Source organism: Ranitomeya imitator, chromosome 4, assembly GCF_032444005.1.
Source record: "Ranitomeya imitator isolate aRanImi1 chromosome 4, aRanImi1.pri, whole genome shotgun sequence".
NCBI lineage: Eukaryota > Metazoa > Chordata > Amphibia > Anura > Dendrobatidae > Ranitomeya > Ranitomeya imitator.
This window is the reverse complement of record NC_091285.1, coordinates 635,404,538-635,421,133: the sequence shown is the minus strand read 5'-3', so window position 1 is coordinate 635,421,133 and position 16,596 is coordinate 635,404,538. Positions and strand designations below refer to the sequence as shown.

At 43.9% G+C, this 16,596-nt stretch overlaps 1 protein-coding gene across 2 annotated transcripts in view; it reads left to right on the top strand.

Annotated features, from left to right (window-relative positions):
• Positions 1–16,596, top strand: part of PRR36 (proline rich 36) — a 90,051-nt gene that overhangs the window by 19,251 nt on the left and 54,204 nt on the right. The window contains exons 1-2 of one of the 2 annotated variants that reach the window (XM_069766798.1): positions 2,094–2,401; positions 3,108–3,275. In XM_069766798.1, the coding sequence (XP_069622899.1) occupies positions 3,119–3,275 (157 nt within the window). In that variant the 5' untranslated portion in view covers positions 2,094–2,401; positions 3,108–3,118. Of the gene's footprint in view, positions 1–2,093; positions 2,402–3,107; positions 3,276–16,596 lie in introns of those variants that run through there. The other variant, XM_069766799.1, reaches the window with a different exon arrangement.

Here is a 16,596-nt window from a genome sequence, read left to right as displayed (position 1 = left end):
CTCTCACAGACCTGTAACTTCTTCTTTAAGAGTCTCCTCTTTCCTCCACTCATTACCTGTAGTAATGCCACCTGTTTAAACTTGTTATCAGTATAAAAAGACACCTGTGCACACCCTCAAACAGTCTGACTCCAAACTCCACTATGGTGAAGACCAAAGAGCTGTCAAAGGACACCAGACACAAAATTGTAGCCCTGCACCAGGCTGGGAAGACTGAATCTGCAATAGCCAACCAGCTTGGAGTGAAGAAATCAACAGTGGGAGCAATAATTAGAAAATGGAAGACATACAAGACCACTGATAATCTCCCTCGATCTGGGGCTCCACGCAAAATCCCACCCCGTGGGGTCAGAATGATCACAAGAACGGTGAGCAAAAATCCCAGAACCACGCGGGGGGACCTAGTGAATGAACTGCAGAGAGCTGGGACCAATGTAACAATGCCTACCATAAGTAACACACTACGCCACCATGGACTCAGATCCTGCAGTGCCAGACGAGTCCCACTGCTTAAGCCAGTACATGTCCGGGCCCATCTGAAGTTTGCTAGAGAGCATTTGGATGATCCAGAGGAGTTTTGGGAGAATGTCCTATGGTCTGATGAAACCAAACTGGAACTGTTTGGTAGAAACACAACTTGTCGTGTTTGGAGGAAAAAGAATACTGAGTTGCATCCATCAAACACCATACCTACTGTAAAGCATGGTGGTGGAAACATCATGCTTTGGGGCTGCTTCTCTGCAAAGGGGCCAGGACGACTGATCCGGGTACATGAAAGAATGAATGGGGCCATGTATCGTGAGATTTTGAGTGCAAACCTCCTTCCATCAGCAAGGGCATTGAAGATGAAACGTGGCTGGGTCTTTCAACATGACAATGATCCAAAGCACACCACCAGGGCAACGAAGGAGTGGCTAAGTAAGAAGCATTTCAAGGTCCTGGAGTGGCCTAGCCAGTCTCCCGATCTCAACCCTATAGAAAACCTTTGGAGGGAGTTGAAAGTCCGTGTTGCCAAGCGAAAAGCCAAAAACATCACTGCTCTAGAGGAGATCTGCATGGAAGAATGGGCCAACATACCAACAACAGTGTGTGGCAACCTTGTGAAGACTTACAGAAAACGTTTGACCTCTGTCATTGCCAACAAAGGATATATTACAAAGTATTGAGATGAAATTTTGTTTCTGACCAAATACTTATTTTCCACCATAATATGCAAATAAAATGTTAAAAAAAACAGACAATGTGATTTTCTGGATTTTTTTTTCTCAGTTTGTCTCCCATAGTTGAGGTCTACCTATGATGTAAATTACAGACGCCTATCATCTTTTTAAGTGGTGGAACTTGCACTATTGCTGACTGACTAAATACTTTTTTGCCCCACTGTATATGTTTGAATCTCAACTGAGGCATGTATATATCATATATATTCTTGGTTTCTTACTCATTCTAATATATAACTGTGTTCTGACTCATGGCCTACCCTTGGTATGTGTGGGGTTGGATAACAACTACCCTTCATAATGAAAGGTGGAGGCAATGCATGTAAATCCAGGCCAGTCTATGTGACTCACAGCCATTGGCTGCATGGATTGTAAACTTTAGCATCTTATAATAATGATATATAGGGAGACATATTTGGCAAAGCAGAGATTATCACGATGTGCTGGCTGCGTTCACATAAAGGACGAGATCCGGAGTATGAAAAAGGTTTTTTCATTCGCCAACGCGTTTCGGTGCCGAACAGGACCTTTCTCCAGGTAAAAAAAACAAGTGGGAGACATGTTCTCTTCTTTTCAATAAAGGAAGGGATCAGCCTTTGTGCCAATTTGTAAGATGGGAAATTAGACTTGTATGTGAAATGATAAAAAAGAAAATCAGCGTTGAAATTCTCTTATTGCAAACAAATAGATGATTGTTGCCAGGCAGCTTGGCGCGGGGTGGGTGGGCAGCCTGGATATGGGGCCTACTCTGCACTTGTTTCAGGGTAGACTGTGTGTTGTGCAGTGTTGCCGCAGACAGTGCCCCTTCTATTTGGGCTCCGCACTGTGTCGGCGAGGCTGCTCCAGCTGCTGCTGCTCCTCCTTTGAGTAGGTGCATAGGGTATTGTCGTGTCGTAGAGGAAGCTTTATTGATCTGCTCGGCCGTCTCTTTTGACGGATAATAGAAAGCGTTAATCTCCCCTTGGGAGCGTATGAATATTCACATCACCCACCCTTTACAAGGGAGAGTGGGGGGGGGGGGGAGCATGTCCAGGAGCAGCTCGCCAAAAGCGCCACTCGCCTCCCATTGGACTCTTTCATTCTCCGTGGTACCCTGTTCTCATCTATCTCTGCCTCTTCCCCCTGTGACACTTGTGACGGAGGGAGTGACTCACAGACACACACCCGGACAGCACAGAGAGGTACGTGCGTCGGTACAGCATTGTCTTAAGACTATTTCTTATATATTTATATATATTCTCCTTTTATGTGTGTGCATACTTTCATGCTATCCTATCCCCTTATCAAATCTCTATTCGCACACTGTGTTATTTTGCATTTAACCCTTGTGACTAGCTTTATACTGAATATATAGCGTCAATGATGTCAGCGTATGAGGCAGCCTGGGAATCAAGGCTGGGTCCTATGTCCCAGGGTTTTGTGTGTGTGTGCTATGGGGGGATGGTTGCGCCCATTCAAATGCAAACTACTTGAATTGAAATGACGGTCCTGCTCCAGTCCTGACACTTGTGAATATGGGATTGTGAGAGTGCAGGCAGCGGCCATCCCTTTCTTTGTACATACAGACCTGTCCTACACTTGTGTCTGTGCTGTGATGAGGATGTAGGAGTAGGGAGATCTCAGGCGACTGTGTGGGAAGTGTTTAGGAGGCTCAGGCAGCATCTGGCTTTCTCGGCATAATTAATACCTCAAGGACTAGAGAATATTAGACATGTGTTATTAAAAGGAAGATGAGAGGCACAATGTCTGGAAGTTAACCCTAAACCTCTAGGAATAGGGTAGACCTCTCTATAAGGTCACAATTTATCCAAATGAAGAGGAATCGGTCTAGAAGCAGATAGATGTTCTTCATCCAGTAGTTAATAACCGTATCCTCCCTCTCTGCAGGATAACTCACAATGGACACTTCCACCAGCGGCAAACCCAAGGGGGGAACCCCAAACAGGCCTCTAACTTCTAGACTCTCTTTGTCTAAAAGTACAAAAACTGGAAGCCCAACTCAATCTCCAAAAGCCGGCACAGAGAGTCCCCAACCAGCAATCTCAAGGGGTGTAGGTGAGTAAACGACACGATCCACTACATCTTACTGAGATATTATTATTAATTATTATAGCGCCATTTATTCCATGGCGCTTTACATGTGAGATGCAATATAACCAATAAGTATTATTAGGATAACTAATACAATTCATATAAATTATGCCATATGCTTATGAAATGGATCAAAATGTTCGTGTACTATAATGTTGATGTCATGATTGATAGTTCACCGTAAGGTACATTAAAGGGAATCTGTCTCCCCCTGGACCTATATGACCTATTAATATGGGCATACAGGTAATAGTAATGTTACAGTAGTCATACCTTTATGCCTCATATTAATAGTGATGAGCGAATATATTCGTTTCTCGAGATTTCCCGAGCATGCTCGGGGGTCCTCCGAGTATTTTTTAGTGCTCGGAGATTTAGTTTTCTTTACTGCAGCTAAATTGATTTACAGCTATTAGCCAGCTTGATTACATGTGGGCATTCCCTAGCAACCAGGCAACCCCCACATGTACTTATGCTGGCTAACAGATGTAAATCATTCAGTTGCGGTGATGAAAACTAAATCTCCGAGCACTAAAAAAATACTCGGAGGTCACCCGAGCGTGCTTGGGAAATCTCGAATAACGAGTATATTCGCTCATCACTAGTCTTGATGCTGAGAAATGTTATATCCTTTCTTGTTAATGATTTCTTCCAGGCTCTGGGGCATGTGGTGGCCCTTCCTGTTATTGTAATACTTACCTCCTCCCATCAGTGTCCATTACAGCCTCGGAATCCTGCCCCTGCACTCCCTCAAATCCATACCTCATCCTCCCTTCTTGGGGCACTGCATTCAGGAATCTTCTGTGCAGGCGAATCACTGTAACCTCCTGTGCGCGCGCTGCAAATATGCTCTCCCCACTTCCTCCCTGCACAGTGATCGCTAGGAACCATCTGTACATGGCGATGACTATGCAGGGAGGAAGTTGGGAGAGCACCTTATCGGTGCGCATACCGGAGGTCACTGGAGCAGAAGTCGTCAGCGCCTAGAGAAGTTCCCTGAATGCAGCGCCCACAGAAGGGAGGATGGGGTATGGATTTTTGAGGGAGTGCAGGATTTTGGGACCGTAAATGACGCTGATGGGAGGGGTTAAGTATTACAATGAGGACAGGAGGCAGGGATTTCTTCCAGGCACCGCACGACCAGGAGCATGGAAGAAATCATTAACATAAAGACAGAATATAAGATTTCTCAGCAACAAGACCATTAGTATGAGACATACAGGTAGGACTAGTGTAACATTTCTATCACCTGTATGCCCATATTAATAGGTCATATACATGTGGTGGTCACGTGTTTGGGGCTGAACTGCAATACAAGATACGGCGCAGTTTACAGAAAAAAGTAGCAAAATTTTTGTAATTCTGTACAACCTCTTAAAAGAGGAAAAGTGTAACAAGAATTGGCTGATATTGGTGTCTGGATCCTATACTTGAGGAGCCTACACCAACAATTGCAACAACATGAACACCAAAGCAATAGGGTAAATGTTATTTTATCATGCAAATAAGTCATTCACTACAGTTTAATTAATTCACACTGTATTAAGGTGTCCAAACATATTATATACCTGACAGCTCTTCTTTCAGACTCCATCTTTAACATGTACCCTTAGATCCACCCTGCATTAATGTACTTTCAATGAGGAGAAAGGTATAAAGGTCTACGTAAATATTGAACTTCTGTGGGCCAAACAATGCTTCGGCTGACCTTTTGACTGACAGCAATCTCAACCGTCTCGCCCATATAGGTGGAACGATTGTTCCTGTGGTCACTATTGTTTGGAGGGTAGGAGTGATCTGCGCTGCAGGGGAGATATTCCATTAAGGATACACACATGTTGACGTAGGAATAATAGAGGTTTATTCTCAGCGCGTTTCGAAGTTGGAATAAGTTCTTCATCAGGAGTTAACTGTGGTGCTCCTGATGAAGTTAGGCCAACTTCGAAATGCAATGAGATTAAATTGCTTTATTGTTCCTACATCATCCAAACAAATGTGTTGTGAATTCTGTGGCTGAATTCACTCCTGTGGTCACAAGTGGTACTGCAGCTTCTGAGCTTCCTCCCTCAGGTGTTCTGGTGAGCTCGTTAACTGCTTCATTACTTAACTCCGCCTGATGCTGCTATCCTTGCTCCTTGTCAATGTTTCAGTGTTGGATCTGAGCTTCTCCTGATTGTTCCTGTGACCTGCTGCTCTGTATAGCTAAGTGCCTTTTGTTTTTTTTGTTGCTTTTTTTCTGTCCAGCTTGTCTTTTGTTTTGCTGGAAGCTCTGAGACGCAAAGGGTGTACCGCCGTGCCGTTAGTTCGGCACGGTGGGTTTTTTTTTGCCCCCTTTGCGTGGTTTTGCTTTAGGGTTTTTTGTAGACTGCAAAGTTCGCTTTACTGTCCTCGCTCTGTCCTAGAATATCGGGCCCCACTTTGCTGAATCTATTTCATCCCTACGTTTTGTCTTTTCATCTTACTCACAGTCATTATATGTGGGGGGCTGCCTTTTCCTTTGGGGAATTTCTCTGGGGCAAGTCAGGCCTATTTTTCTATCTTCAGGCTAGCTAGTTTCTTAGGCTGTGCCGAGTTGCCTAGGTAGTTGTTAGGCGCAATCCACAGCCGCTTTTAGTTGTGTTTAGGATAGGATCAGGTGTGCAGTCTACAGAGTTTCCACGTATCAGAGCTCGTTCTTGTATTTTTGGGTATTTGTCAGATCACTGTGTGCGCTCTGATCGCTAAGCACACTGTGTTTCTGGATTGCCTTCATAACACCTGTCATTAGCAAACATAACAGTACAAGGAGCCCAAACTAATGATTCTCAATAAAGGGAAAGAAAAAGTTCTGACATCATTTTTTTTTTTTTTTTTTTTTTTCCTGCTCTGTGTTCACTTTTTTTTTTCCCCTAGACATTTGGGTGATTCTGGACACAGGTGTGGACATGGATATTCAGGGTCTGTGCTCTTCAATGGATAATCTCGTTATAAATGTACAAAAAATTCAAGATACTATTGATCAGAAATCTATGTTAGAACCAAGAATTCCTATTCCTGATTTGTTTTTTGGAGATAGAACTAAGTTTCTAAGTTTCAAAAATAATTGTAAGCTATTTCTGGCCTTGAAACCTCATTCTTCTGGTAATCCTATTCAACAGGTTTTGATTATTATTTCTTTTTTGCGCGGCGACCCTCAAGACTGGGCATTTTCTCTTGCGCCAGGAGACCCTGCATTGAGTAGTGTCGATGCGTTTTTCCTGGCGCTCGGATTGCTGTACGATGAGCCTAATTCAGTGGATCAGGCTGAGAAAAATTTGCTGGCTTTGTGCCAGGGTCAGGATGATATAGAAGTATATTGTCAGAAATTTAGGAAATGGTCAGTACTCACTCAGTGGAATGAATCTTCGCTGGCAGCTTTGTTCAGAAAGGGTCTCTCTGAGGCTCTTAAGGATGTCATGGTGGGATTTCCTATGCCTGCTGGTTTGAATGAGTCTTTGTCTTTGGCCATTCAGATCGGTCGACGCTTGCGCGAGCGTAAATCTGTGCACCATTTGGCGGTACTGCCTGAGGTTAAACCTGAGCCTATGCAGTGCGGTAGGACTATGACTAGAGTTGAACGGCAGGAATACAGACGTCTGAATGGTCTGTGTTTCTACTGTGGTGATTCCACTCATGCTATTTCTGATTGTCCTAAGCGCACTAAGCGGTCCGCTAGGTCTGCCGTCATTGGTACTGTACAGTCCAAATTCCTTCTGTCCATTACCTTGATATGCTCTTTGTCGTCATTTTCTGTCATGGCGTTTGTGGATTCGGGCGCTGCCCTGAATCTGATGGATTTGGATTATGCTAAACGTTGTGGGTTTTTCTTGGAGCCTTTGCGGTGTCCTATTCCATTGAGAGGAATTGATGCTACACCTTTGGCCAAGAATAAACCTCAATACTGGGCCCAGTTGACCATGTGCATGGCTCCTGCACATCAGGAAGTTATTCGCTTTCTGGTGTTGCATAATCTGCATGATGTGGTCGTGTTGGGGTTGCCATGGCTACAAACCCATAATCCAGTATTGGATTGGAATTCCATGTCGGTATCCAGCTGGGGTTGTCAGGGGGTACATGGTGATGTTCCATTTTTGTCGATTTCGTCATCCACCCCTTCTGAGGTCCCAGAGTTCTTGTCTGATTATCAGGATGTATTTGAAGAGCCCAAGTCCGATGCTCTACCTCCGCATAGGGATTGTGATTGTGCTATCAATTTGATTCCTGGTAGTAAATTCCCTAAAGGTCGATTATTTAATTTATCCGTGCCCGAACACGCCGCTATGCGCAGTTATGTGAAGGAATCCCTGGAGAAGGGACATATTCGCCCATCGTCATCACCACTGGGAGCAGGGTTCTTCTTTGTAGCCAAGAAGGATGGTTCGCTGAGACCGTGTATTGATTACCGCCTTCTTAATAAGATCACTGTTAAATTTCAGTATCCCTTGCCATTGTTATCTGACATGTTTGCTCGGATTAAGGGGGCTAGTTGGTTCACTAAGATAGATCTTTGTGGTGCATATAATCTGGTGAGAATCAGGCAAGGAGATGAATGGAAAACTGCATTCAATACGCCCGAGGGTCATTTTGAGTATCTAGTGATGCCGTTCGGACTTGCCAATGCTCCATCTGTGTTTCAGTCTTTTATGCATGACATCTTCCGTGAGTATCTGGATAAATTCCTGATTGTTTACTTGGATGACATTTTGATCTTCTCAGATGATTGGGAGTCTCATGTGAAGCAGGTCAGAATGGTTTTTCAGGTCCTGCGTGCTAACTCTTTGTTTGTGAAGGGATCAAAGTGTCTCTTCGGTGTGCAGAAAGTTTCATTTTTAGGGTTCATCTTTACCCCTTCTACTATCGAGATGGATCCAGTTAAGGTCCAAGCCATCCAGGATTGGATTCAGCCGACATCTCTGAAAAGTCTGCAAAAGTTCCTGGGCTTTGCTAATTTTTATCGTCGCTTCATCTGTAATTTTTCTAGCATTGCCAAACCATTGACCGATTTGACCAAGAAGGGTGCTGATTTGGTTAATTGGTCTTCTGCTGCTGTGGAAGCTTTTCAGGAGTTGAAGCGTCGTTTTTGTTCTGCCCCTGTGTTGTGTCAGCCAGATGTTTCTCTTCCGTTCCAGGTCGAGGTTGATGCTTCTGAGATTGGAGCAGGGGCGGTTTTGTCACAGAGAGGTTCTGATTGCTCAGTGATGAAACCATGTGCTTTCTTTTCCAGGAAGTTTTCGCCCGCTGAGCGTAATTATGATGTGGGCAATCGAGAGTTGCTGGCCATGAAGTGGGCATTCGAGGAGTGGCGTCATTGGCTTGAAGGAGCTAAGCATCGCGTGGTGGTATTGACTGATCATAAGAACTTGACTTATCTCGAGTCTGCCAAGCGCTTGAATCCTAGACAGGCCCGTTGGTCGTTATTTTTTGCCCGCTTCGACTTTGTGATTTCGTACCTTCCGGGCTCTAAAAATGTGAAGGCGGATGCTCTGTCTAGGAGTTTTGTGCCCGACTCTCCGGGTTTATCTGAGCCAGCGGGTATCCTCAAGGAAGGAGTCATTGTGTCTGCCATCTCCCCTGATTTGCGGCGGGTGCTGCAAAAATTTCAGGCGAATAAACCTGATCGTTGTCCAGCAGAGAAACTGTTCGTCCCTGATAGGTGGACTAATAAATTATCTCTGAACTTCATTGTTCGGTGTTGGCTGGTCATCCTGGAATCTTTGGTACCAGAGAGTTAGTGGCTAGATCCTTCTGGTGGCCATCTCTGTCACGGGATGTACGTACTTTTGTGCAGTCCTGTGGGATTTGTGCTAGGGCTAAGCCCTGCTGTTCTCGTGCCAGTGGGTTGCTTTTGCCCTTGCCGGTCCCAAAGAGGCCTTGGACACATATTTCGATGGATTTCATTTCTGACCTTCCCGTTTCTCAAAAGATGTCAGTCATTTGGGTGGTCTGTGATCGCTTTTCTAAAATGGTCCATCTGGTGCCCTTGGCTAAATTGCCTTCCTCCTCTGATTTGGTACCTTTGTTCTTTCAGCATGTGGTTCGGTTGCATGGCATTCCTGAGAATATTGTTTCTGACAGAGGTTCCCAGTTTGTTTCAAGGTTTTGGCGAGCCTTTTGTGGTAGGATGGGCATTGACCTATCCTTTTCCTCGGCTTTCCATCCTCAGACTAATGGCCAGACCGAACGAACCAATCAGACCTTGGAAACATATCTGAGATGTTTTGTTTCTGCAGACCAGGATGATTGGGTGTCCTTTTTGCCGTTGGCTGAGTTCGCCCTTAATAATCAGGCCAGCTCGGCTACCTTGGTTTCTCCATTTTTTTGCAATTCTGGGTTCCATCCTCGTTTCTCTTCAGGACAGGTTGAGTCTTCGGACTGTCCTGGTGTGGATTCTGTGGTGGATAGGTTGCAGCAGATCTGGACTCAGGTAGTGGACAATTTGATCTTGTCCCAGGAGAAAGCTCAACTTTTCGCTAATCGCAGACGCCGTGTGGGTCCCCGACTTCGTGTTGGGGATCTGGTTTGGTTATCTTCTCGTCATATTCCTATGAAGGTTTCCTCTCCTAAATTTAAACCTCGTTTTATTGGTCCGTATAGGATTTCTGAGGTTCTCAATCCTGTGTCTTTTCGTTTGACCCTCCCAGACTCCTTTTCCATACATAATGTATTCCATAGGTCGTTGTTGCGGAGATACGTGGCACCTATGGTTCCATCTGTTGAGCCTCCTGCCCCGGTTTTGGTGGAGGGGGAATTGGAGTATATTGTGGAGAAGATTTTGGATTCTCGTGTTTCTAGACGGAAACTCCAGTATCTGGTTAAATGGAAGGGTTATGCTCAGGAAGATAATTCCTGGGTTTTTGCCTCTGATGTTCATGCTTCCGATCTTGTTCGTGCCTTTCATGCGGCTCATCCTGGTCGGCCTGGGGGCTCTGGTGAGGGTTCGGTGACCCCTCCTCAAGGGGGGGGGTACTGTTGTGAATTCTGTGGCTGAATTCACTCCTGTGGTCACAAGTGGTACTGCAGCTTCTGAGCTTCCTCCCTCAGATGTTCTGGTGAGCTCGTTAACTGCTTCATTACTTAACTCCGCCTGATGCTGCTATCCTTGCTCCTTGTCAATGTTTCAGTGTTGGATCTGAGCTTCTCCTGATTGTTCCTGTGACCTGCTGCTCTGTATAGCTAAGTGCCTTTTGTTTTTTTTGTTGCTTTTTTTCTGTCCAGCTTGTCTTTTGTTTTGCTGGAAGCTCTGAGACGCAAAGGGTGTACCGCCGTGCCGTTAGTTCGGCACGATGGGTTTTTTTTTGCCCCCTTTGCGTGGTTTTGCTTTAGGGTTTTTTGTAGACTGCAAAGTTCGCTTTACTGTCCTCGCTCTGTCCTAGAATATCGGGCCCCACTTTGCTGAATCTATTTCATCCCTACGTTTTGTCTTTTCATCTTACTCACAGTCATTATATGTGGGGGGCTGCCTTTTCCTTTGGGGAATTTCTCTGGGGCAAGTCAGGCCTATTTTTCTATCTTCAGGCTAGCTAGTTTCTTAGGCTGTGCCGAGTTGCCTAGGTAGTTGTTAGGCGCAATCCACAGCCGCTTTTAGTTGTGTTTAGGATAGGATCAGGTGTGCAGTCTACAGAGTTTCCACGTCTCAGAGCTCGTTCTTGTATTTTTGGGTATTTGTCAGATCACTGTGTGCACTCTGATCGCTAAGCACACTGTGTTTCTGGATTGCCTTCATAACACCTGTCATTAGCAAACATAACACAAATGCTAACATGGCAGGTTTTCCTGTCCTGAGGGTGCTGCTGAAGCAGTTTCTTACTTCCATTCCTTGAATATGGGTTTCACAACCCCAAAAAGGTGGGAAGTTACCTTTTCCTTCACCGGTACTTTACTACCGGATAAAATCTATTGCCCTTGTTGTCTCGTTTTATCCTGTTTTCACTATCAGAGAGCCCAAACAGACATCTCAGTAGGCAGCTTATCTCTGGGAGCATAGTGATCAACATGACCTCCAACAGACAGCGTCCCCATACACATTGGCGTGTTGGCCGAGCAAATGAATATCAGTGGGTGTGACAGACATTAGTCTACTTTGTTTGGGGGGGTTAAAGGGGATGTCCAGGCTTGGAGTACAGGTCTGTAGACTTTGAATCTTCACAGCACCCAGTGCCTGAACTGTCATGATTCTCTGGTGCCATCAGCATTTCCATACATGTGGTCAAGTGTCAACTAGATATGCACAACCTCATTCAACACAAGTATATTCATTGAGGCCGGACACGTCTACTCGGAATGGGGTCGGAAGTATGCAAATCGCCCACACTTGCCGTCACATGACTGCCCACTCCCAACACCAGAGTTCTAACAGCACGCACTGTGCATACTATGAGGATTCAGAAGTCTGCAGTCACACAGAGTGATTGCAAACTTGTACCCAAAGCCTGGACAACTTCTTGAAGGCTTAGCAGGTACCTAATCTTTTTCTCCCCCAGAATTATTCTGATTCCGTGACTGTACTAAAAATTCAGGGATCATTGCCCTGCAGAGCCAAAATTATATTAGCTAGACTATGAAAATCATCTGTGACTTCAATAAGATTGACATGGGTGAAAAAGATATTGAGGATAAACTGTGGTCAAGTTTTACTGGATCTAGTCTGTATTGCAAATGAAGAGGAAATGTAACCAGGTACTTCATTAACATCTGTTGTGAGTGAGGTATCTGCCATTTTTAAAGGTACAATTGCACCGGCCATTTAACGACTGCCTAATAACTACATATATGCCGATTAGAGGTAATTTAATAGCCTTTTTAGACAGAACAACAGCACTTACAATTGTTTTGTGAGCTTAGACTTTTATTGTTCTCGTCAGCACAGCTTCTATTTACACGAGATGATGTGCTACTGAGAACAATGACTTTTAAGCAAGTTTACAAACCATTTCACCTGACGAACATTTTGCTCATTCGTTGGGTGATTGGCAACCTGTTTACATACACCCATTATTAGACATTAGTGTTCCTAGGAACTATCATTCCTCATAATTGGCCAATGAAAATGTACCCTTAGACCTCTCGCTATCAGAAAGTACTTGATAATTTTCCTATGTGACCCTATTTTCTGGCTGATTGATTCTGATTTACAACCCCCGGCAAAAATTATGGAATCACTGGCCTTGGAGGATGTTCATTCAGTTGTTTAATCTTGTAGAAAAAAAGCAGATCACAGACCTGGCACAAAACTAAAGTCATTTCGAAGGTAACTTTCTGGCTTTAAGAAACACTAAAAGAAATCAAGAACAAAAAATGTGGTAGTCAGTAATGGCCGGACTGGGACTAAAATTCAGCCCTGGCATTTGAAGTTACACAGGCCCACTTGTCACATGGTGACTATAATATCTTTGTACACTTGTAGGCGGGGCCTGTTTTAGGCAAAGTGGGGCCCTAGGCAAAGTTTAAAATAGGGCCCAAAATGCTAACATATTGCACTTCACACAAAGCATTTCGGTTGTATTTACAAGCGCTGGGTTCAGGCCGCTAAATGAGTTTGATCGACAATACTGAAGTTGTTCAACACTTGTTTCCCGGCCTCTTTCCACCGTCTGAGAAAGAATAATGATGGGACAGAACGATCACTAACAGATCACTAACCGATCCCCATACAGTATCATGTTATCAGCAGCACATCTACAGTTTACAACAGCGATGTGCTGCTGAGAACAATGATTTTTCTTCCAGCAAAAACAATCTGAATATGCAGCAATTTACTTGTTTAGTATAATACACTCCCTATAGTCCTCCATATATTAAAATACACTGCTCAGTCCTCCATATAGTATAATACACATCTCATAGTCCTCCATATAGCATAATACACTCCTCATAGTGCTCCATATAGTATAATGCACCGCCATAGTCATCTATGTAGTACAATTCACTTCCCATAGTATAATGCACCCCATAGGTCTTCATATAGTATAATGTATTCCCCATAATCCTCGATACAGTATAATGCAGCCCACATATATTATAATGCAGCCACCACCCTACAGAATATAATGCAGCCACCCCAGAGTATAATGCAGCCACCCCATAGAATATAATACAGCCCACCTCCCCATAATATATAATGTAGCCCCCATAGAATATAATGCAGCCCCCCATAGTATAACACAACCTCCCCCATAGAATATAATATACCCCCACAATAGTATATAACAGCCACATAGTATATAACACGGCCTCCCCCATAGAATATAATATACCCCCCATAGTATATAGCACAACCCGCATAGCAGATAACACAGCCCATGTAGCAGTATACAGCACAGCCCACATAGTAGTATACAGCACTGCCCACATAGTAGTATACAGCACTGCCCACATAGTAGTATACAGCATGCCCACAAAGTAGTATACAGCAGAGCCCACATAGTAGTATATAGCACAGCCCACATAGTAGTATACAGCAGAGCCCACATAGTAGTATACAGCAGAGCCCACACAGTAGTATACAGCACTGCCCATATAGTAGTTTATAGCACAGCCCACATAGTAGCATACAGCAGAGCCCACACAGTAGTATATAGCACAGCCCACATAGTAGTATACAGCACTGCCCACATAGTAGTATACAGCACTGCCCACATAGTAGTATTCAGCATGCCCACAAAGTAGTATACAGCAGAGCCCACATAGTAGTATATAGCACAGCCCACATAGTAGTATACAGCAGAGCCCACATAGTAGTATACAGCAGAGCCCACACAGTAGTATACAGCACTGCCCATATAGTAGTTTATAGCACAGCCCACATAGTAGCATACAGCAGAGCCCACACAGTAGTATATAGCACAGCCCACATAGTAGTATACAGCAGAGCCCACATCTCTCCTCCCCCCCTAGAATGGCCTGACAGTCCAGTAAAAAAAAAAACACTCCTCACCTCCCCTCGTGTCCGCGGTGCTCCTTGTTTCTGTCTCGGCGGCTGCTGCTGCACTGCCTGGGACACAGTGAGTGCGCGCGCACCCGCAGTGTCAGAGGCAGAGCGGTGAATGATGGGAAAGGGAGCTCCTCCATCATTGCATTCAACTGTATCAGCATCATAGACGCCGGTATAGTTGCATGCAGCAGCGGCGGCGCTGGGGGGGGGGAAGGGTGAGTCAGCGTGCCGTGGCCCACTACTGGCACCGGCCCTTCTGGCATTTGCCAGAACTGCCCAATGGCCTGTCCGGCCCTGGTAGTCAGTAATGGTTCCTTTTTTTAACCAAGCATAGGGGAAAAATTATGGAATCACCTAATTCTGAGGAAAAAATTATGGAATCATGAAAAACAAACAAGAAAACACTCCAAAACATCACTAGTATTTTGTTGCACCACCTCTGGCTTTTATAACAGCTTACAGTTTCTGAGGCATGGACTTAATGAGTGTCACAGTACTCTTCATCAATCTAGCTCCAACTTTCTTTGATTGCTGTTGCCAGATCAGCTTTGCAGGTTGGAGCCTTGTCATGGAACATTTTCTTCATCTTCCACCAAAGATTTTCAATTGGATTGAGATCCGGACTATTTGCAGGCCATGACATTGATCTTATGTGTCTTTTTTCAAAGAATATTTTCACAGTTTTTGCTCTATGGCAGGATGCATTATCATCTTGAAAAATGATTTAATCATCCCCAAACATCCTTTCAATTGATGGGATAAGAAAAGTGTCCAAAATATCAAGATAAACTTGTGCATTTATTGAAGATGTAATGACAGCCATCTCCCCAGTGCCCTTACCTGACGTGCAGCCCCATATCATCAATGACTGTGGAAATTTGCATGTTCTCTTCAGGCAGTCATCTTTATAAATCTCATTGGAATGGCACCAAACAAAAGTTCCAGCATCATCACCTTGCCCAATGCAGATTCGCGATTCATCACTGAATATGACTTTCATCCAGTCATCCACCGTCTATGATTGCTTTTCCTTAGCCCATTGTAACCTTGTTTTTTTCTGTTTAGGTGTTAATGATGGCTTTCGTTTAGCTTTTCTGTATGTAAATCCTATTTCCTTTAAGTGGTTTCTTACAGTTTGGTCACAGACGTTGACTCCAGTTTCCACCCATTCGTTCCTCATTTGTTTGTTGTGCATTTCCTGTTTTGGAGACATATTGCTTTAAGTTTTCGGTCTTGATGCTTTGAGGTCTTCCTTGGTCTACCAGTATGTTTGCCTTTAACAACCTTCCCATGTTGTTTGTATTTGGTCCAGATTTTAGACACAGCTGACTGTGAACAGCCAACATCTTTTCAACATTGCGCGATGATTTACCCTCTTTTAAGAACTTGATAATCCTTCCCTTTGTTTCAATTGACATCTCATGTCAGTCCACTTGGTGCAACAGCTCTCCAAGCTCTCACTCTTTTTTAGATGCAGACTAAAGAGCAGATCTAATTTGATGCAGGTGTTAGTTTTGGTTATGAAAATTTACAGGGTGATTCCATATTTTTTTCTTCAGAATTGAGTGATTCCATAATTTGTCCCCTATGCTTGGTTAAAAAAAGTAACCATTACTACCACATTTTTGTTCTTGATTTCTTTGTGTTTATTAAAGCCAGAAAGTTGCCATTTGAAATTACTTTAGTTTTGCGCCATGTCTGTGATCTGCTTTTTTTCAACAAAATTAAGCAACTGAATGAACATCCTCCAAGGCCGGTGATTCCATAATTTTTGCCAGGGGTTTTAGATTGTATCCATGCAAAGCTGATAATTGAAACTTTAGACTTAGTGTAATAATAAGGTGCTGTCACTTAGGCACATCTACTCTAATTTCATTGGACATTGCCTTCAAAAACAGCAAAGGAACAAAGAAAGTAAAGTTTATTCAATACAAATACATAAAACGTCAAGTAACATTACAAATATTTGGCTCATAAGCAGCAAAGTACAGGATGAAAGTGATAAAAAGAAGGCGCCAATGGCTAATGACTCTTCAACTTATAGAAAAACAGATTTAACTTACGCTGATGGCCATGTGCAAGTCACATGAACTGTCTCTTTGGTGATGAGCTAGAAATTTTTTGCAATCAATGTGTTAGATTGTAGCATCACTTCTTTACAGTAGAGTCCAGCACCCAATCAGTGCTGACGTCGTTGTCAACGCTTTTGTACAGTTCCGTAATTAACAGGAAATGAGAGCTCCATTCTCAGTCTAACTCAGCCTTCCACTGGTGATTGACAGCATTGCTGCAGCATGTCACTTACCTGATAATAGAGAGCAGATTTAGGCTGGGTTC